Here is a 20,495-nt window from a genome sequence, read left to right as displayed (position 1 = left end):
ATACTTATTTTGAATTCTTATTTGAAAAGTTTAGGTACCTGACTGTGTTTGCCTAATGCCAATTCATCCTCATGTTCAGTTAGGGATGAGTTTGGAAAAACCTCCTTCACTGTTTGGAAACTGTCCCGTTCCAATTTGTTCTTTTCCCCTAGCTGAGCTTGAAGACTCAAAATTTGAGCTACAAAACACGAATGAATAAAAGCAAATAAATAGAATCATTACATATTAGGCCTTACCCTCCTTAGCTTTGCTGTTATCTAATATTTTGTGTTGTTCCAATAATTGGGCCTGCAGCTTCATAATTTGATCTAATAAACAATAATTAATAATTGAATACCAATATAATAATCTTCATACTTACCATCCTTTTGTTGTATTATCTTATCCATTTTTCATTTGTTCCTCCGGCCACGCGTTATTCTCCATCCATGCTACTGAACTAACTGCGTATGGCATCCAATGGACTGAAATTGCCTACGCCAGTAATAACGAGTCTGAGCGGTAGATGGCTACGTGTCGGAAAAAAGAAAAAAGTGCGATTTTTTTAATTTTTTTTATGTAAAACAGATTGCCATATTTTGATCATTATGGCTGATAAATTACCTCTTGAAGTGAGTAAGAGAAAATGTTTTTTGTTTTTTTCTATTTTTCGCTTCGCCCTTGTTCAGAAATTCACAAAACTATTGCATTTATTAGATAATCGAAAAGATCTTAAAATATCTTAAACCTTCAGATCGTTTGGTCGCTTCAACGATATGTTTGTTGTGGTACGAAGCCTCTCTGACTATGTCTCTGTGGAAGGATGTAGTTATTACTTTTGAAAATTCTTTGGATGACGCTGCCTGTGTGTTCCAATGGACAAGAAAACCTGTGCAGGATCTAAAAATCCAGGTACACCTGAAACACTTGTTCATTTCGTCACATTTAGTATACTATTAGTAATGTAAACAATTTATAAAACATGAATACCTTGCAGGAAATAAATTTTAGTGCCAGTACCCCTGGTCTGTTTGAGTTCTGGAGCCAAATCAGTCGAAATCTCTTGTCATTAGAAATACATGGAAGCTATATAACAGAGGCCAATCTATTGAACCTCCTTTTACAATGCCAGTCACTGGAGAGCCTACATTTTCACAACTGCCGTGATACTTTCATTACTGGAAAACTTTTCAGCAATGACCTAGTCTTGTCCCACATTAAACTAGCCATGCCAAATTTAAAGAAACTTGCTTTCTCAGAAAACAGTTCCTATTTCTCTGATGCCCTCCTCGATCGATTCATGGCTTTAGTTGTCAGCCTGAAATATTTAAGCTTCTCAGCAACCACCATATCCTTCCATCCTGGAATAAATAAGAAATTTTATTCCAAAAACAATGGCAAAGGAGAGAATAAATCATCTGAATTAGTCTTAACATTTGACTGCATGTTGCAGCATATTGTCGAACATTCAAAAACGGTCGAACATCTTGACTTTAGTCAAACGCTCATAGATGACAAGGCGTGCATCTCATTGTCGAAGGTATAACTTGTAAAAATGATATTTAGATTCATTTCTGATGCATACCTTTTCGAAAATAGGTAGCTGGCCTAAAACTCCATAGCCTCATACTGCGTAGCTGCGAAGTAAGCAGCACGGGAATCAGTGGTCTTTGTGCTACTCAATCAACTCTAACCGAACTCGATATTAGTTCTTGCGTTAGAATTACAGACAATGCTTTAAGTAGCATCTGTTCTTTACTACCCAATTTGCAAAAGCTCTCGATTCAAAACTGCCGTGCAGTAACGGACATGGGAATCTCCTATTTAAGCCAGTTATGTTACCTTTCGTACGTCAATCTGCAAGGTCTTCAAAACATAACCTCCTTAGGTGAATCTCTGCTCAAATGTGCTGGGTATTTAACATTTTCAACTGAGATTTAAAGGTGTCGAAAACGGTCTGCTTTCTAAACGGAACGAAACACTTACGCAAATCAACCTTAGCAACACCAGAATGGTGGAGGAAACATTACATCAGTTGGCGAAGAATTCTCCATTTTTAACCCACCTCAATCTTACTTCTTGTAAAATGGCGGTTTCAGACTCCAGTCTCCGGGTAACTATCAGAAAGGAAATCTTATTTTACATTCACCGTATCTTATTCTCAATTGGTAAGGTTGTTCTGAATTCACTGTTGCATCTGCGTGAACTCCTTCTCGACTGGTGCATCTCTCTGACTGATGACGGTTTCGCGGACAAATTGACGGTGTAGTTTGCAAATAGGATTTTCCAATTCTAAAACATTTTTTGAATTAGCGCTTATCGCAGGTGACCAAACTTGCTATTCAAGACGATGGAAATTTCCAAGATAAACCGCTTGAAGCTCCATGTAGCAAACTAAAGGAAAACTGTACACCGGCAGAGTTCTACAGCTTTTCAGGTTTGGCAGATTATGTCCGATTTGGTTCTCCTAGGTAGAGTTTAGATTTTTTAAAATTTTGTATTAGGTCTTATTCACCTATCAGTCGGCGGGTGCAATAAACTTACAGACCGAAGCTTGCAGTATGCCTTTCGATTCCGTGAACTGCGACACCTAGATTTGAATGCTTGTCCATTGGTATACATCAACTTGAAGCTATTTTGGAGATGAGGGTTCGACTTAAGCTGCGCAATTTCTTGTCCTTACAGATAACAGATATCGGACTTGTCGCACTTAGCGAACAAAATCGTGGAATCGAAATACTAATTTTGAACTATGGTAAATTTACCGATTATGGTATGACAAAAGCAATAAGTTACCTCTCCAGACTAAGGCGATTAAGTCTGCATGTACGTATCAAAGAATTGTTACTCCTCTTTGTGTCTTAATCATTTTACTTATTTCTTTAAAGGGCTGTCTAAATTTAACCAAGTTAACTCTTAATGCTATTGAAAAGTATCAATTGCGGTACCTGAGTCACCTGAACATTAGTCATTGTAGACTGATATCGCTCGAAGATGCATTTCAGTTTCAACTTAGAATGCCTTCTATCCGCGAATTAGACACCGCTGGCCTGGAATAGTTCTATCGACTTAGAAATGTGTTCCCTCGAATGCTAAACTTCTTTGGAAGTTTTGAGTTAAATAGTATGTGTAAAAGCAAAGTGTATTATATACCTGTTTTGTTTTCTGGAATAACACTACATGCAGTAAGAGTTGAAGATTCATAAACGTAGCCAGTTTTTTCTGATTACTTTGGCACTTGATAAGCGTAAGCTGCGTGAAAATGATTCCATTTCATAGTTCCATATGGGTCATTTTCTTCGAACACTGGCAGCTACCTAGCCGCTTGTCCGTCGAATTAGACGGCTTAACTAAAGTCATTTGATCACGAACACGAACAGGAGTTTTGAGTTTCTGGCTCCATTTCTGCAGTAAGACAAAAAAGAAAATGTTAATTAAAAGATCAAACATCTACTTCGTATGCAAAAAACCTTAAAAAGGGTGGCGTGATAACAAATAATATCTTTTGGCAAAAGGTGACTCCTGGCATACTGCCTTCCATTAGCACCGATTTGTCGAACTTCTTCGTCGTGAGTCTTGGCCCATTTAATCACCTCAACCAGGTCACTGAGGTCTGCTTTGATTGGAATATAGTGCACTTTCGGTTTGAGGTCACTATAAAAGTGCTCGTAGTATTCGGAATCTTGCTTGAACACTACGGCATCGCCGGCCAATAGGTAGGGGAAGCGATATGCTGCTACTGTACCATCTATGTTCAACTGGTACTTGTACTAAAACCAGACACGAACGATGAAGTTAATTCTGAATTAAAGAAGAATTTTTGGAGTGCTGAGCAATAAAAGTTACATCAAAAAATTTGAAGAAGGAAATGTGGTCCTCTTTCGGTCCGTATGTCTCCTCTTCGTCCCGAAAGAAGAAGAAGTTGGTTAGAGATGCATTGATCAATTCAGGGTGACGACGTGAAAGTTTAACCAAGTTTAATCGTTCCCGACGTGAATCTCTTCCTCTCCAGAAAGCCTTATCTTGTTTGTTTTCCCACCTTATTTCCGGATTGGACTGTACAGATAACATGTCCAAAGTTACCCTGTAAAAAAAAGTAGTAAAAGTCAGTTTTTTTTCTTTTCACAGAAAGCAAAGCAGTTTTACAACCTTCCCATACACTCCAATGAGGCTTCCGTGATATCATAGGTCGGCATTACAATATCAGCAGTTTCGGTTGATCCACACCAGGAGAATATTGGTATGATTGGTCGCACATTTTTCTTGACTAATGGCCAATCCCCAAGATTCATCAAAAACTCCATGTCAGGCAGGATTGCCTTACGGGATATGGATAACAGAATATTATCCATAAACATGTTGAATCCCACATGTTGGCCATAGCAGTGACGATGTACCTTTCGAGAAACACTAAAATTGTACTACGTGTTATGATAACTATGTACAGAACATTTACCTTATTATTAAGAACCACATAATGGCAAAAACTGTAAGAACCTGCATGACTGAATCTCTTTATCGCTTCACTAAGAACTTGGTTGAAGTCAACATTGTGGAATTGACTAAGGTCATTATCAACCTGAACAACATCAGTTGAACATTGATAGGCAGCAATCATCTCATCAATGTTGTCTAGTGGGCAATCACAGGCTTCAGCATATATCCTTCCTTCATAAGTGTAGGGAGATTCAGCTAGATGATGGCCTTTCCAGATGACATGAATTTCCATGTCATCACAGTACTGAATGATTTGTTTTTATTGTTTAGAGTTCTAAGATAAGTTATTAGCTATTGAACCCACCTGGAACATTTTGTAGCGAACAATGAAGCTTCCATCATGACGATCAAGTATCTGAGTCCATACTCTGCAAGGACCATGTTCAGATTTTCCTTTCAGCTCGACAACTAGTTCGGCTTGTGAAATATTACACCTAAATCAATAGATAAAACTGTACATGCTTTACGTCTACATGAAACACCGTGATGGTACCTTCCTGTTGACTGTATGAAAAAATATCGAGCAGGAAGAACCACCCGATCGGGAATGATTCCTGGCCCGGTGACCATGCACTCAGACAGCTCATTTGCAATACTTGTTGTCGGATTAAAAATAATTATGAAAATACTTATGCAGTTCCAGACAAACGCATATTTGAAAACTGACATTTTTTCAGTTGAAGACCAATTTTCGTCTGCTTGCGGTTGCTAAGCAGCGAGGACAAATGGTTTTGCTATTTGGCGCGTTCAAACGTCAACTGTCTGCTATTGTGTTACTTTTCAATAAAACTATCTGGTTGAAGCATAATAAATAAACAGTGAATTTTCGCCGACACCATGGAACGATATTTTATAATTGTGATTGATGATGTTAACAATAAAAACGAGATAGGTAGGTTAACATTTGTTTTTTCTCATCTCATTTCTTTGATTTTGTGAAGGTTTCCAACCTAGCAATTTATATTTCCATCATATCACCTTGTTGTTTTTACCATAAGTTGCCCTTACTATAACAGGATTTCATTGCAATGGGCTTAATTTAACATTCAAAAATGAAAGATTTATAAACATTTTCATGAAAGCTTCCGTCTGTGAATGCTGAAAGTAAAGGCCATGAATTGGCATTACCTTGTTCCATAGAACCATGCCTACTATATGTTATATTAATTTTCTTTGTTTGTTTTTTTCAGTGAAATGGAAACATGATTTTCAAGTTGTGAAGGATTATCAGAGTTCTATGGTGAAATCATCTCGAGCACCAAATGCCGGCCAGTTAGTCCAGAACCAATCTTCGATTCAGTGGGCTGTTTGCTTGACGAATTCTCACAAAATAATTAAAGGCTTAGGAGTTGAAGTGTTCCAAGAATTTCTTTCCAGCAGTTTCATTGCAGACATACCATCTGACCCATGGGATGAGAAGGCTTTCAATAATTTAAAGAACTACGCCATTGACATAATAATACAAAAGGAAGATTGTCCTGAATTTTGGAAATCATTTAGTCTGTGCAACAACGTAAAGATATTTCATAAACAAGAGTTTGCCATATTGTGCATAGGTATAAACCATCAACTGTTTTGGCGTGGATCTTTGAAAATGAGAGATCCTCAAAATCCTAACCATTTCAGACATCTTGAACATGCTGAACTCAGTTATGGCTTTGACTCTCTGGATCTGCTCATAAGTCAAATAAGGGGTGAATGTTTCCCGTTTATTGCGGCACCGGTAGTATTTGTTAATCTGCAAGTTTTATGGATGGTAATTTTAATTATTTCAATTCTTTAACAGAGGAAAACATTTTGTTCATTTTTGGAACTGGTCGGCTCATTTGATGCCGACAGTGTACCGTTCATTTTCTATACCTCAACGTCTTTGGTACTATCAATAGAAGAAGCAGATTCGTTCTGGAAAGCAATGGATGAAAACGTAACTGTGTTATTCACTAAAAATATAAACAAAATATTAAATCAATGACTTATTTGAATAGGTTTCATTTCTGTTTCGCCTTGACTACACAACTGAGGAAGTGGAACATCGGGGAAAGGAAACGACGTCGCAATCCCTTTATTTCTTGAGTCACTGGACCGACAGTGAATTGAGGCTTTATCTACTGAAAGGAGCCGATCAACTGCAAAATATGGCAAATGTTTACGTCGGACATTGTTCAACGATCGCTTTCTCAGTGCCTAAGGTTTCCGCAACTGAGCACACCATAGTTCCGGCTGCGTCAGACTACTTACGAGTGGATCGATTAGAAAAAGAAATCCGGCGGTTGCAGTTGCATGCGCTTCAAACGTGGATTAAAGAGAATGGTTCCATTGACCTGCCTACAGTGAACGAACTGTTGGACGAAGTCGCGTTAGCCGTGGCAAAACAACACCATCGATTCACAGCCAAATTCGAGCCACAGAAAAACGAGTGGCCGGAATTCTCAGAAGCCGAAGTTCTCAAATGGAAGTTGGAAAAGAAGATGGTTACCGAAATTGACCGGCCTGCTACTATGAACAATCGCTTATTACAACCTGGCTCCAATGGCCGTACCGTCTCAGTCGATGTCAACAGTTTGCTACGTTGTTTCAACAAAAAACAGCAACCCAATCGCTCTCCCAAAAAGACTCGTCCTGAAAGCATCGTCTCGACACGATTGAAACCGACGTGTGATGTGGAAACAGCCCGGAAGACGGAATGGCCCTTGAGCGTCAATTTAAAATATCACGGGATCAAGTAGGTTTTCTTATTATGGCAAAAGAAATTTTAAAGTATGCTAATAAGCATTATTGAATTAGTTATAATCGCAGCGTGGAAGATGAGAAAGCTGAGAAACAGCGATCTGAATACCAGGACAAGTGGGTACCTCCCGAGACAGCGTCAGCAACGTGGTGTAACCCGTGGTCGATCAACAGTTCGACTTCCTATCAGCTGTCAGCCAAAAACCGTCCGCCGGCTTTAGCTTCGAGCTCTGGTGTGGTTGCAGCCCGAACGCCGAAGAAGAATCAACAACCGCATGACCTCGCGCAGCTCCGCAAGTCTCCCCGTCTGTTGGCCAAAAGCGGCGGACTAACTCGAACGAGTAATCGAACGACGCCTTCCAAGAAAAACAACAACGAACGAGCTGCCGCGTTCCCAAAGGACACATTCAAGCAGCAGCTGAAAGCCGTCATCATTAAAGTTTTGGGCGATCAGCAGATCACCACGAAAGATCCGCTCTTCCGCACCTGCGCCAACAAGCTCTCAGTAATTTGCATGGCGTTGCTCAACGATTCCAAAAGCGAGGTGACGCCTCGTCAGATGTATCAAGTCGCCAAGTCGCAAGCCAAACAAGTCCTTCAATTCGTCAAGCCTTAATGTTTTTATTTTTTGATGTTAATATTATTATTTGTCTGAGAACTGCACCAGTTGAAATGTTTACGGTCTACCACACTCTCACATATATACATGTTTGTGTGTGTGGGTATTGTATATACACGTTTGCGAGTGGGAAAGCGAACGATGATGCAACTCTTTGGTTGGTTGGGTTGTGTATATTATTTTTCACATGAGGCGGCCGCACAAAATACATCGTCAACCCTCTGCTTCCTCGAGATAGGACTTTCTAAGCGGCAATCTGATAATCCAATCGGTGAAATGCAGTCGCAGTCTCGCCCCCGGTTCGCCTGCAAAACGATCTACTTGTTACTGATGATGCATGCACTTCCACAAGTTTAAAGGTTGCCCCCATTGTTTATCAACAGCTCAGAGAGCCACTAAGCATGCCAGTCTGGAATGCTGACAGTGATTGAATGAAGGATATTCGATACCGATTTCCAACCTCCCACTTCTCTGTCGAGGCTGTTTTTCGCTCAATATACCAAAAGCTAGAAGGCAAAGACGCTTTTCGTTACCGATGACCGAGTCAAATTCAAATCAGGCTGCTATACACTTTTCCCACTGAGTCATTAAAAATGTTACTTTTTTCATTTGCTATTTCCCGTCTTGTTATTGGGGGCGAAGCGGAACTGCGTGGTTCGAAAAAATAAAACCTTGCCCTTTCCTAACCACGAAATGAACCCTGGCCGTCTCTCTCCAGCCCATTGGACTTGGTTTATACCCCCATTGGTTAAACGTCTTGAGAGCGAGGGGGGTTCAATAAATAAGAAAAATATAAAAACCGCGGTGCAGATGGTGAAATGCTGTTATCTTTTCCTTTTTTTTTTCAAAAAAAAAAAAAAAATCTATGAGATTGACTTTGACTCTGCACTTTTAAAGCGACGTTTTTTAAAGGTTGTTGGCAGCGGGTCGTGGAGGCAAAGCCAAGATTTTTTTTCGTTGTTCTGACTGGTCATCGACTTGTCGAGAAAAGCAAAGAAAAAAAAAAAAAAAAAGGTCTTTTGCATATATGTACGTGTTCCGTTTTATGTACTTACTTAGGAGCGGCTGAAAATGCCGCGTTCAAATATTTTAACTTCAGAAAAATATATGTGTAGGATATGCAGAGGGAAGGGAAGACGTACAAGTTTAAAAAAGAAGAGATAGGAAATTGAAGAGAACTTGCTGTGTCAAGTTGTTTGCTCGATAAGTAAACAAATCCGCCCGGGTCCCGACATCCCGTCAACATCAGACAGCCGATTGGAATTTTATTTTCAAAAAAAAAAAAAAAAAAATGAAATTTCTTTCTCATGTCAAATCTTTTCCATCTCCTTTGACTTTTTCCCAACACATTTTAAATTTTTTTTTTTTTTTTTTTTGCTTCCTTAAAGTGAGTTCTTTTTTTAAAGGAAAGCCACTTGACATTGATTGCAGCGAGCCATCTGTGAATAGATGATGGAACACGATGGTGATGGAACAAAAGGCGAATCAATACCCATCCGACCATAATCTCTACAGTTACCCTTTTATATCGTCTCAGCAGTTTCTCTGTGAAACTAATAAAATAAAAAAAAAAAAACTGAAAGTTTCTTTTCTAAAAGTAGTGGCCTATCTGAGTCTCATCAGGACTGGAATAGACAAACACGAGACGGAAAGAAAATGGATGGCAAGTCCAAAAGTCCAAAAGAGATCGTTATGTGTCCCTGCCCCCCTCTCTTCCTGCGGCACTCGTGGCATTTCTTTTTCCTTATTTCCCCGACAGTCCGCATAGTATATCCATCCGCCAGCAGACGTCTAAATAAAAATGGAATCATGAATAACTCGCAAGAATGTCTGTGTAGCCGCCAGCGGACGCAGACACAGCAACATTTGCAGCAGCCAAACAAAAGAGAAGCTGCAAGCACACGCAACTTTGCAGTGCCAGGCATTCACTCTGTGTTATAATATACAAGTACACGAAGAGGAAAAAGGGACGCCATGGCTGAATCATGGCCGCGTATAGGTCGTGACGCGCTAGGAAAAGAACCGCAGCTAGCGGTGCCTGGCAAATCAACAACCCACAAGCGTATAGAGAGTCAGCTTCTTCTCATGGAACACAGGGAAATAACCAAATAGTTGAATGCGTGCCAAAGCCAGAGAGAAAACCTTTTTTATCCTCTTTTGTGACGCTTGTATAGAGAGAGAAGCACGCGGGAGATTTCCGTGGGCGAAATGGCGTGGAATCCCAGACGGGAGGGCCCAAATTGCCAAAGAGAAATGAAAAAAAAAAAAATGTGAAAGAAGACGAGAGGACAATGAAATAAAACGTGAATAGGGCAGAAATTCTTTTTAGGACCTTGTGTGTGTAAAAAAGTAGTACAGTCTAACATATACACGGAGGTTTATACCATTATGCCCGGTGTGTGTGTATACGTGCGCTTTTGTTGTATATATTACTTTTAAAGATTATTATAACCTGCTGTTGTTGGATTGCGGCTGTCCGTGCATTTCCTAAGATTTTTTTTTTTGTGTCTGGAGGCCATTTTCGCGTCGGGATTTTTGTGCTGCCGTTGCTACTTTTGGTTTTTTTCCCTGATGAATGATGTTGCTTCACTGCGGGTCTTAATGACTTTCGGATGCCCCCTCCGAGCTTTGAACAACACCTCCACACCGCTCATCATCTGCGCACATTTTCTTGCGTCACGTCCGTCCATCATTGAATTATGTAAAAAAAAAAAAAAAAAAATTGTTGTCTAAAGTTGAACGCAAAACTTCTTTCGGGGGGTGGTAGGGTGCAGCGAGCCTGTGCATAATATTGAGCGAAATAGGCGACAAAACAGCTGCGTACATATGCAAAGAACATCAACGTGCTGAAATAAAGTTTCTAAGGCCCACCCTTCTTCGTCAACAGCTGTCGGTGGGGCTTCCAACTCCCCTATTATGTAAGACTACCACCGATGAACAATTTTCAAAAACTTCTTACCCGCCTTTTGAATCACGAATTTTTTTAAAACTCGGAAATTATTCTAAAAGTTTACGATTCTTCAACTGATTAGTCGACCACTTGTCCCTTTAATTATCGTGTAGAAAAAGTTTGGTGTTAAGTCGGTTTGCTTTAATTTTAGGAGGCTCCCGAAAATGAAAATTGAAAGAAAAGAAAAAGCAAATGAGGGATAACTTGGTCGTCATTCTCAACGGCTTCAGAGTACGTTGGACCGTATAAACTTTCGATTGCGAACGACTCCAAAATCCCGACCACCCATCCTCTTCTGCCAAACTCGTTCATCAAGTCCTTTTTTTTTGCTGGCGTGCGCGCGTTCCCGTTCCCAAACTCTTAATTAGCTCATTGGGGGGCTGAATGCTTGGCGTGTTTTTAGATGAGCAAAAAAGAAAAACGATTTTTTTCCTTGCAGGAACAATTTTTAAATGATTTAAAGTTGTCCACGAGCGATGAGAAAAAAAAAATGTCTAATTGCAAATGTTAAAAATAGAATTTTTTGTTGTTTACGCAAGTGTTATTGCGTCACAGACAATAGCACTCGAGCGTATTATAGCGGGATTGGTGTTGCAAAGGGGATCGCCGGGGAAATTGCGAGGACGTTCGATGGAAAAATATGGATGGAAATATGAGCACGTCTCTGCACCACAGAGTGGGCGATATATATAAGAGGATAAAGCCTTTTTTCCCCTCCCTTGCTGAGAGGAAGAAGAAATCAAAAGGAAATTAAGAAGAAAAAAAAAATAAAAAATTGGGGTCCGTGCGCGCGCGCGTTCGTTCGCCCGAAAGTTGCCGACTCTTGATGATGGGGACCTCGCCTGGCTACACTAATTATGTTTTCCCTCTCTCTCTCTCTGTGGAACACACAAAAAAGAAAGAAGGAGATGGAAAAGTAGAGAGGGCGGATTTCCCGTGTGTCTATTTGCTGGCCAAGTGCTGAGAACGCCAACAGCGGACAGTGCACGAAATGCGTTTCAAAGAGCAGAGCCAAAATAAAAATGAATCTCTTTCAACAGAGACACACACAGAGAAGGGACTCTATTATCATCGTCAGGGGTAGTAAACAAAAAAACAAAAATCGAGCAAAATGAGAAGATAACACAACTCCCTCCCCTCAGTGTGTAACAGGGATGAAAAGAACTAACGTTATAACCCAAAAGGCAGCAGGTGATTAATATTAATGATGGGTTGATTTACGAGCCGGCAGACGAGGGCGTACAGTTTTGCTTCCAATCTTTTTTTTTTAAACCTGAAACCCTAGCCAAAAAAAAAGGACGGGATGGATTTATGTAAATATCTTCCAGTGTGTGTGTGTGTCTCAAAGAGTTGAAAACGATTCTTTTTCGCCAAGGCACCGTGAAATTCCTCGAATTTCTGTTTTTAATTAGACCGTCGGTTTGAATGATGTCAAACTACAAGATCATTCCTGTTTTGTTTTTTTCTTTCTTTTTAACGGATTTATAGTCCGCTGTGTCATAATTATTTTGGCAAACCCCAAAGAAAAAAAGGGCGAATGCATCGAGCGTTACTGATTTTTAACGAATGATGAACGACCTTTCGTCCCCCGGTCGTGTTCCAGCAGTCCATATAACCGATGATTTAAAAAAAAAAAAGCCGTGAGGGCCCCCTTTTTCTACCACTTTGGATGATAATTTGCTTCTTGCAAGGAAGCCGGGCGTGCGTTCGCCCCCAAGAGGGTTTTTTAAACTGATGGAGTAGGGGGAAGGTTCTGTCTGGAAGCGAAGGCGTTGAAAAAAATAAGCCAGGATGATGATGACGGGCAAACGAAATGTATGAATGATTAAGAAGAAAATGACACAGGCATATACATAAAGAGAGAGAGAGATGTTTGTGCAAAAAAACTGGGCCCATCAGATCCTTTGAGGGAGAAACATAAATAATGGAGCAACGGGTCTTAAACTGATGGGTCCAGTAGATTATATCCCCTTTTTTATCGCTGTATTGATAGACAAGGGGAAGAAGAAAAACAGTTGACGTCACAAAAGCGTAACATGGAGGAAAAATATATATATTTTTTTTATTTCCTGGCCAGGCACAATCAACCGAAAGGAAAAATTCATAGTCGAATAAGTTCCATGTTTTCTCCCCCTCGCACACGATGTGTCAGACGTTGCAAGAGGGATTTCAAACAATAGACTGTGTCCAACGTCTCAAATGTTCAAGAAAAAAGTGGTAATTAAACCAGATGGCCAATGTGGAACGAAGAAAAAAAAAAAAATAATAATCCCTCTGTTGCGGCCACACGATCCCCCCCTTTTTCTTGTGTTTTCCAGTCGGATACTCACAAGCTCGTTAAAGTGGATCTGCGCGCAGGACTATACGTACATCTACGATACGTTCTTTAGCAATTATGGTATGTGTGCCCTTGCGATACGTGCCATTAAAAAAAGCCTCCAACCTTAATGGAGAAACCAATCAATGGAAAAAAATAAAGGAAACTTTCTCAGTTGATACCACACACACATCAACACTTCCCACGTAGAGGTGACCTTATTTTTGTTCATTTTCTTTCGGGGAAATGTAATTTACCAATTTTTTTTTTGTTTTTCACGAGGGAAGAAGGAAAAAGGACAGTGGCTGTTCTATACGTTGATTTATATCTCGTATTTTTTTGTCTTTGACGGATATAGGGGTCACCAGAGACGAATGACGAAGCTCTCTATAAATCACTGGGTCTAGTTGACACCAAAGATAAAAACAACAAAAGAAGAAACGGAGGAATTGAAGAGGATTTCCTTTTTGTTTCCCTTTTTCCATGTCGTTCCTTATTAACAAAAGGGAAAGATGACAGAAAAAGATCACAAAGAATGACAACACAAAATGTTGTCAAACGGCCAAAATCTTCAAGAAAAAGACTTTTGTTTCTCTTTTAAAACAAAATAATTTGCTGTCGTGTTACACAAGCCCCCCCCCCTACAATAAACGCAATTTACCTTTAAAAACAAGGAACTCTCTCTTTCACGTATCGATTGTTTCAATTGTAGAGAGAGCAATTCCTGAAAATGGATTCAAAATAGTCTTTTGAATTCGATATAAAAAACAACCATCAGACAGAAACATAAAAAACGACATGATAATAACATTTGAGAAAATTATCAGAGTGGAACTCGGACAAACAAAACAGAAAAAAAAAGCTAGAGGGGATTATTGTTTTTCCGACGTCATCAAATGTGCCTTTAGTAAAAAGAAAAATTGATTTCTTTTCCTAAAAGAGAAAAAAAAATGTTTTACGGACGGATGATGACGTCACGGCTATGTGGCTCGCGACAAAGTCTTTTCGAAGCACAAAAAAGAGCGATAACAAATGCCAAATTCTTTTGTTCTGTTGGCAGTGAGTCGATTGGCCGAAAACGTTGGCCACTCCTATAAGGCGACCCGTATTTTCTTTGTATAATTCCCCTATTGAAAAATGATTGCTCAAAATTTTGAATCGAACCGGCTCTTTTGCAACACAATGTGTTGATATCGATTAAAAAACATGGCCGCATAACAAAACCAATTTTAATTAGTCATCCGTTATTTTCAAAGTTGCACGTCATGTGAATACGAAAACAAGATGGAAGTTACTTGATTTATTTATATTAATGTTCCTTTTTTTTACGTTGTTATTCACAATTGAGAAAGATCCATCACACTAATGGGCTTTCCTTTTTCTTAAAGGTTTTTCGACTACGCCAGTTCTCTTTTTTTTTTTTTTTTTTTGAGGTTTCCGGGGGGGAAATGTTCAATATAAATTTTGGTTCATGTGCTTCCATTAACAAATGGGGGAGTTTGTTATTTTTCCTACGTTCGTATACTACGTGTTTCATTAAACATTTTGTAACACTATTCGTTGCAATTATATAAGCACACGAAAAAGAGAGAGAAGCCCATTGTATTTTAAAAGAGATTCGTCTATCGTTGAATCGAATGACTCAGTTAAAATGTAAACAAACGTCGGGGCAGGAAAGAACTACGCCGACAATGAAAAACAAAAAACGAACAATAACTTTCTTTCTCGCAAATTAGGGATACGTTATTTTTAAGTGTAACGAGTTTTCTGAGAAACCGCTCCAACTTTTAATGACTTTGAGAAAAAACCCCAAAAAATGTTGGAACACACAAGTGGAACGTTGTGTGTACATCAATTCTTTTTTTGTTTGAAAAAAAAATTCCGGTTTTAATCGACACGTGGAAATGATTGCCATTTTCGATTGATGTACGTGAAAGTGGATTCGTATAACACAGAAATCTGTCAGAGTTGATTAACTCCATCACGTCGCTCTCACGAAAACCCCCTTCAACATCAAGTCATCGTTCTACACAACTGGAATAGCGTCAATGACGTCGTGTCAATTAGTTCGGGACAAAGTTCCCCTTCCTTCGTTAATTGCCTCGTGTTACAAGAAGCGTCTCGAGAATTCAGAAATGCAAAAGAGATAGTCCCCCCGAATATTTGACAAGCATCAGCTTAAAGGTGTGCATCTTCAACATGAAAATGCAGATTAATACCCCAACACATTTCACCCCCCATCCAAATAAAAAAAAAAAGCTTTTAGAGCTAAAATTGTTTGTTGAAAAAAGAGCCATGGTGTTACTTACTATTTAAAGAAAAGTGCATTGTAACTCTCTGGTCTATAGACACGTGAGAGCTGGTGCAGCAAGAAAAATTTAAAAGGACAGAGGGAAAGAAAAAGCACGAAAAGGATTTTCAAGTTGGCTGCTCCCTAAAGTGGGGGCCAAAGTTCTTTTGATATATTAGTTTCTTCTTTTCATGGCAGCTAACGTCAGCCACTGTGACGGTACAAAAAAAAAAAGCTTTCTTTCCAAGGGGGTGGAACCCCGTCGTCTTTAATGCGGCGTCCATTCGCTCCAATCGGTCAGGACCCATCTCATCTATATTCCTTTATCTTTTGATGTATTGAATTTCTTTATCCGGGCAACGCCTCTTTTTGCACTTTCTGTAGACGACAGCTCATCTTTCGCTCCAATTCCTAATCAACCTTTTTCTTGAAGGATGTAGTCTGGAAGAAATGTGTCTAATTTTAGACAGCATTTTTCCTGGAACAATGGATTTTGTTCGACAATTTTATTAGACCTCGTGTTTTATTGATTGCGGACTTTGAATTGATACAAAGTAGTGCAATACACTCGGACTGTATTGAAAATGGACAATCCCCCACATTTGATACTCCGGATGCCCAAATGACAACTGTCGTAAAAGGATTTTACCGTTACGCAATCGAACAACAGACATCCATCCGCGCAGGAAATAAACAAAAAAATATTTGGAGAAATCTGACAAGTTTCAAATTGTGGTCATCTGCATATACTTCATCTGTTACGAATGGAAAGTTTTGAATCCCTCCCCTTCAAAAGAAAAATTCGAAAGACGACAAGAAACAATGGTCATAAAAGTTTTCGTATGTACGTTAATTGCCGAGTCTGTGGCAATCGACAGGGGCAATCCAGCTGGCCCTGACTTTTTTTTTTGTTTTGTTCCACCATCTACGTAGTTGCTGACGAACAACACGACACATGCAATAGCACAATAAAAGGTATATCGATTTATTGACCTGTGTGTGTGTGTACTCCGCCCCTACACCGCCACCCCTCTCCGTTGCTTATCATTCGATGCCGGAGCCCGAAAAAAGTAGAATTAATGGACACCCCCCCCCCGTTCTCTCTCCCTCCCCAATTTTTTATTTCCTTCCCCCTCCCACCATCCGTGTACGTGCTGGATCGTATCCTATTTTTTTTCCCTTTCAGCACAGCAGTTGTTCATTCTTCCTTAGCCTCACTTATCGGCCTCCCATTATTCTCATTTATTATAAATGGAGGAAATATCCCGTCTGCGTTACTGTCGCACGTCCTACATCAATTCAAAAGGCTGAACGTGAGATGGAAAATGTTTTTCAAAGGTGTAGTCAGTAAACTCCACCCTTGGTCTACATCTTTTGTGGGTAAAACATTAAAGTTAAAACTCAACGTATTTTTTCTAAATACATTCTTAGGCAAATTTTCGAATGTTTTCTAATGAGGGGGCCCATGTACGTATACCCCCTCTCGTTTCCTTCGAGTTAACGATCCTCAATGATTAGCAATTTGAAGAGTTTTTCCAGAAAGAGGGGAGCGGATGTCAAAAATAAAAGAATAATGCATATTAATAATTGAAGAAGCTTTTGGGTTCGCTCAATCATCAGCTGATTTTGTAAAAATGGGGAACTTTGGTGAAGTCTATTCCAAATGGAAATCACTATACAAAAAAAAAAAAACGGGTCATCTCTGACGCCATTTTGGCCTGACAAAAGAGGCAATCACGAACGCTGGTTGTTCACGGCTCTAAACAGCAACCATTTATTGGAAACATATTGGACTCATAAAAATGACTTGTGAAAGAAAAGGCATTTTTTTTTTTTAGATATCTGCAAAACCCTCATCCATCTTGCCACCATGTCGTTTAGACCCTCGAACAAAGATCCCCCCCCCTCCCAACATCTTTGATATGTAGAAAGTAATAAAACGCTGCGGGTCTAGTCGTCCGTCAAGAGACTCTTTTTTTTTTTGTCTCTATTCATCCGGCAGGAATTTGTACGTCCCTTTAAAAAATAAAAAAAAAGGTTCTTCCGGAAATATCAAAGAACCAACGTGCGGAAGAATCATCTACTGGACCACACATACAAGATGTTTTCCTATTGGCCGAAAAAAAAAATTGTGTTACATTGTCAATATGAAATACGTTTAAAAAGATTTTCGCATTAAAAAAAAAACGTTAGATGCCAGAGGGATGTGTTTTTTTTTTTTTGTGTTTCACGGTCGCGTGAGTGTGTGATTGAGCCCTTCCCCTATCGCTAGAGATTCTGTCTGATTTCAAAAAATATATATATTCTACTACCCCCTACCACTAACCCCCGTCTGCAATGTGCCAGTGTCACAGTCCACCTCCCCCGAAAACTTCTGATGCTGGGGCCCCCATCGTCTCTTGTTCCAGGCACACACAAAAAAAAGGGAAGGGGGACCCCTAGCAAAGCTTTCCAAGATTTGCTCTGGTCGTTAGTAATGGCTCTCTCCCTCACTCAGACTCGGCTATACAACTGCTGGCAGCTGACAAACAAAGAGTCTGGCCATTGTCAACCTCCTCCATTTCTTTAACGCTCTGTCGGTGTATTTATATATCTTGTATTTCTTTCGCAGGCCCTTTTTTTTTTTTTTTAGCTGGCCATGTGTCTTGTCTTTAAAAGATATACACACACTCGCCCTTTTTTCAGACTTTCAATATTTGCCAGCCACCGACGCCAGACGTGAGGATCGGCTCGCAAACGTGGAATACTTAAATAATAATAGCCAGGCCACTGTGACGAAGATGACGAATGAGAAAAGAATGTCCAAAATTCTTTTGTTTAACAACCTTTTGTTATGAAAAAAAAACGTTGGTTGTTTTTAAAAGAAATCGCAAGGTCTTGAACAAATTTGAAAGCAAAGGTTTTGAATCAGTGTATAAAAAGTGGGATGACTTGGCATCGTACCAAATCTTTTAAAAGACGTATCGGATGTTTTATAAATGTCACGTCCAATTTGAACTCTTTTTTTTTTTGTTTTTCCTATCTAAAAAAAAAAATAGGAGATTGAAAATCACCTGAAAGGCAACAATCATGTTTTTCCTTAGCCGGAAGAATCCAAAACAAGATCGACAAGAGTAAAAAACCGGTTTTATATAACTTGTTATTTTCCTCATATCTAATACATATAATACATCAATATTATACAAGTTTTGCTGTCCCTTATTTTCTAGCAAGTCTTTTATGTACATAAAGGGCGAGTGGAAAAAAAAAAAGTTGTGTACAACAGACACACCCAAAAAAAAAAAAGAAGAAGCGGAGAGGGGGATATATACAAGAGGCTTCTTCGGGGGAGGGTATACTCACATAGTGTGCGTTGAGGATATTTGAACCATGTTGATATGCTTCACGGATCACACGAGCTGCTAGGTTCTCTCCTTTGTGCACACACTGCTGTTCAATGCGTGTTATGTGAGAAGAGAGAGGCTGTGGTACGGAATTATCCAGCTGGAAATTCTCAGGAAATTCTACACACAAAATGGAGATCACTTTTTTTTTTCTGTCTATTTAAAAAAAGAAATTCAAAAAGATGGAACATGAAAAACTTTGCTTTTTATTCCCTCCCACATAACCGGTTTCTAAGCAATCGATCACGATCAATCGTCCAAACTCTTAGATAAACTTCATTCGCAGCTGTCGGAATCAAATGTTTGAAATCCAAATTTAATTTTTGGAGAAAAATGAGCGGACATTGTTGAAGCAGGAAATGAGAGACGTCAAGAATCACTACAAGTTGGTGCCGAGTGACAAAGGTGATTACAACAGCAGACGTGACATTGCGGAGGTTAAGGTTGAAGTCTTTGTGTCTCACACACACAGTTACAATTTTCGAGAAAAACGTACGTGTTCATCCAACTTAATTTTTAAGTCTATTAGCAGGTGGGACGACATTTAGCGCAAAGTTTACCGGGTACGTGTCGTTTCAGTCAAAGAAAATGGCCTACGTTTTCAGAGATCGTATAACTTTTAATTGCTGTATGAAGTGTGTATGTACGTTAATTGTGGAAAGTTTGGATAGAATCTCTCTTTTCATGATGTTGTAAAGAAAATTAGAAAACGAGGAAACATTTAAAAAAAAAATGAAACCAATTGAATCAACTTGGTATTTTTTTTTTCAAATGGAAAATCCATCAAGTTTTAGGACACTAAACAGAGATCCTCTCTCAATCGGACTTTAGGGGGGGGGAGGTCGTAACGTATACAATAAGTTTCTTTGACACATTGAAAAAAAAAGGGCATCTGCTATGTACACTCCCCTTCCTCTTTCGCAGTCGGAACACAAAAAGAGATACGCCTGGAAAAAGTACAAGTGGATGAGCACAATCTTTTGAAAGAAATACGTTTGGTGTGTGCGTGAATGATGTAACAAATATTCACCAATGTTTCTTAACAATTTCGTTTGTTTTAACATTATTTTTTCTTTCTTTTAAAAAAGATTTAAAACGTCTATTGTTGTTTTTGATAACGAATTGAAAAAAAAAAAAAAAAAATACACGACCATGTTTGGGAGGGTTAGTGGATGGAACAGAGAAACGGCGCTGGAGGCGATGCAACTAACTGAATTTCATTCAATCTCGCCGCCGCCACTCTTGCGTATACACAGACGGAAGAGAGAGAGGGAACGGTACACCCAATCAGATAAATAATATACAGAGAAAGAGACGAATCATTTTCTTCCTTATTCAGCTGGATTTTTAATGAGCTACTTCCTTATATTGTAAAGACATAAAAAAAGACGTCCATTGATTTGCATCTTTGAAACAACATTTTTACACGTTTTGTCCTCACTTTTTTTTTTTTTGAGAAAAAAAATTACATTTCCTCAATTGTTCCAAACGATGGAAGGACATCATTTTCGATCAACTTCCCCTTTTCTTAAACCTAAAGAGAAAATGACCAGGGGCTGCGGATGATAAGATCGAGCCATAAGACGTGGAGGAGGGTTGTTTGTCACCGAGATATTGATCGATTCAGCTTGCGTGTTAGCGACGAAACTTTTGTTTGTTTTTTTTTTTTTTTGTTTTTTTACTGGAGAATTTTCCGCACAAAAAAAAAGAAAAAGTCTTTGTGTCTATCTCTA

The 20,495-nt window shown here is 39.2% G+C and overlaps 4 protein-coding genes across 5 annotated transcripts in view; 3 read left to right on the top strand and 1 right to left on the bottom strand.

Annotated features, from left to right (window-relative positions):
• Positions 1-20,495, top strand: part of LOC130698569 (coactosin-like protein) — a 59,332-nt gene that overhangs the window by 34,362 nt on the left and 4,475 nt on the right. The window lies entirely within an intron of this gene.
• LOC130698512 (F-box/LRR-repeat protein 7-like) lies at positions 559-3,082 on the top strand. The gene is made up of 10 exons (XM_057521179.2): positions 559-611; positions 697-891; positions 977-1,519; positions 1,579-1,867; positions 1,923-2,092; positions 2,153-2,242; positions 2,305-2,416; positions 2,484-2,593; positions 2,665-2,805; positions 2,868-3,082. Exons 1-10 carry the CDS (start codon positions 588-590, stop codon positions 3,036-3,038), a joined length of 1,845 nt encoding a protein of 614 aa, XP_057377162.1. The 5' UTR covers positions 559-587; the 3' UTR covers positions 3,039-3,082.
• LOC130698521 (protein O-glucosyltransferase 2-like) lies at positions 3,104-5,175 on the bottom strand. The gene is made up of 7 exons (XM_057521191.2): positions 4,970-5,175; positions 4,781-4,910; positions 4,436-4,720; positions 4,129-4,376; positions 3,826-4,063; positions 3,450-3,749; positions 3,104-3,384 (listed from the first exon to the last, which is right to left on the bottom strand). Exons 1-7 carry the CDS (start codon positions 5,143-5,145, stop codon positions 3,253-3,255), a joined length of 1,509 nt encoding a protein of 502 aa, XP_057377174.1. The 5' UTR covers positions 5,146-5,175; the 3' UTR covers positions 3,104-3,252.
• LOC130698508 (uncharacterized) lies at positions 5,220-8,044 on the top strand. Its single transcript, XM_057521174.2, has 5 exons — positions 5,220-5,368; positions 5,667-6,199; positions 6,263-6,400; positions 6,462-7,198; positions 7,261-8,044. Exons 1-5 carry the CDS (start codon positions 5,314-5,316, stop codon positions 7,817-7,819), a joined length of 2,022 nt encoding a protein of 673 aa, XP_057377157.1. The 5' UTR covers positions 5,220-5,313; the 3' UTR covers positions 7,820-8,044.

Source organism: Daphnia carinata, chromosome 3 (assembly GCF_022539665.2).
Source record: "Daphnia carinata strain CSIRO-1 chromosome 3, CSIRO_AGI_Dcar_HiC_V3, whole genome shotgun sequence".
In the NCBI taxonomy this organism is placed as follows: domain Eukaryota; kingdom Metazoa; phylum Arthropoda; class Branchiopoda; order Diplostraca; family Daphniidae; genus Daphnia; species Daphnia carinata.
This window is presented reverse-complemented; position numbering and strand designations above follow the sequence as displayed.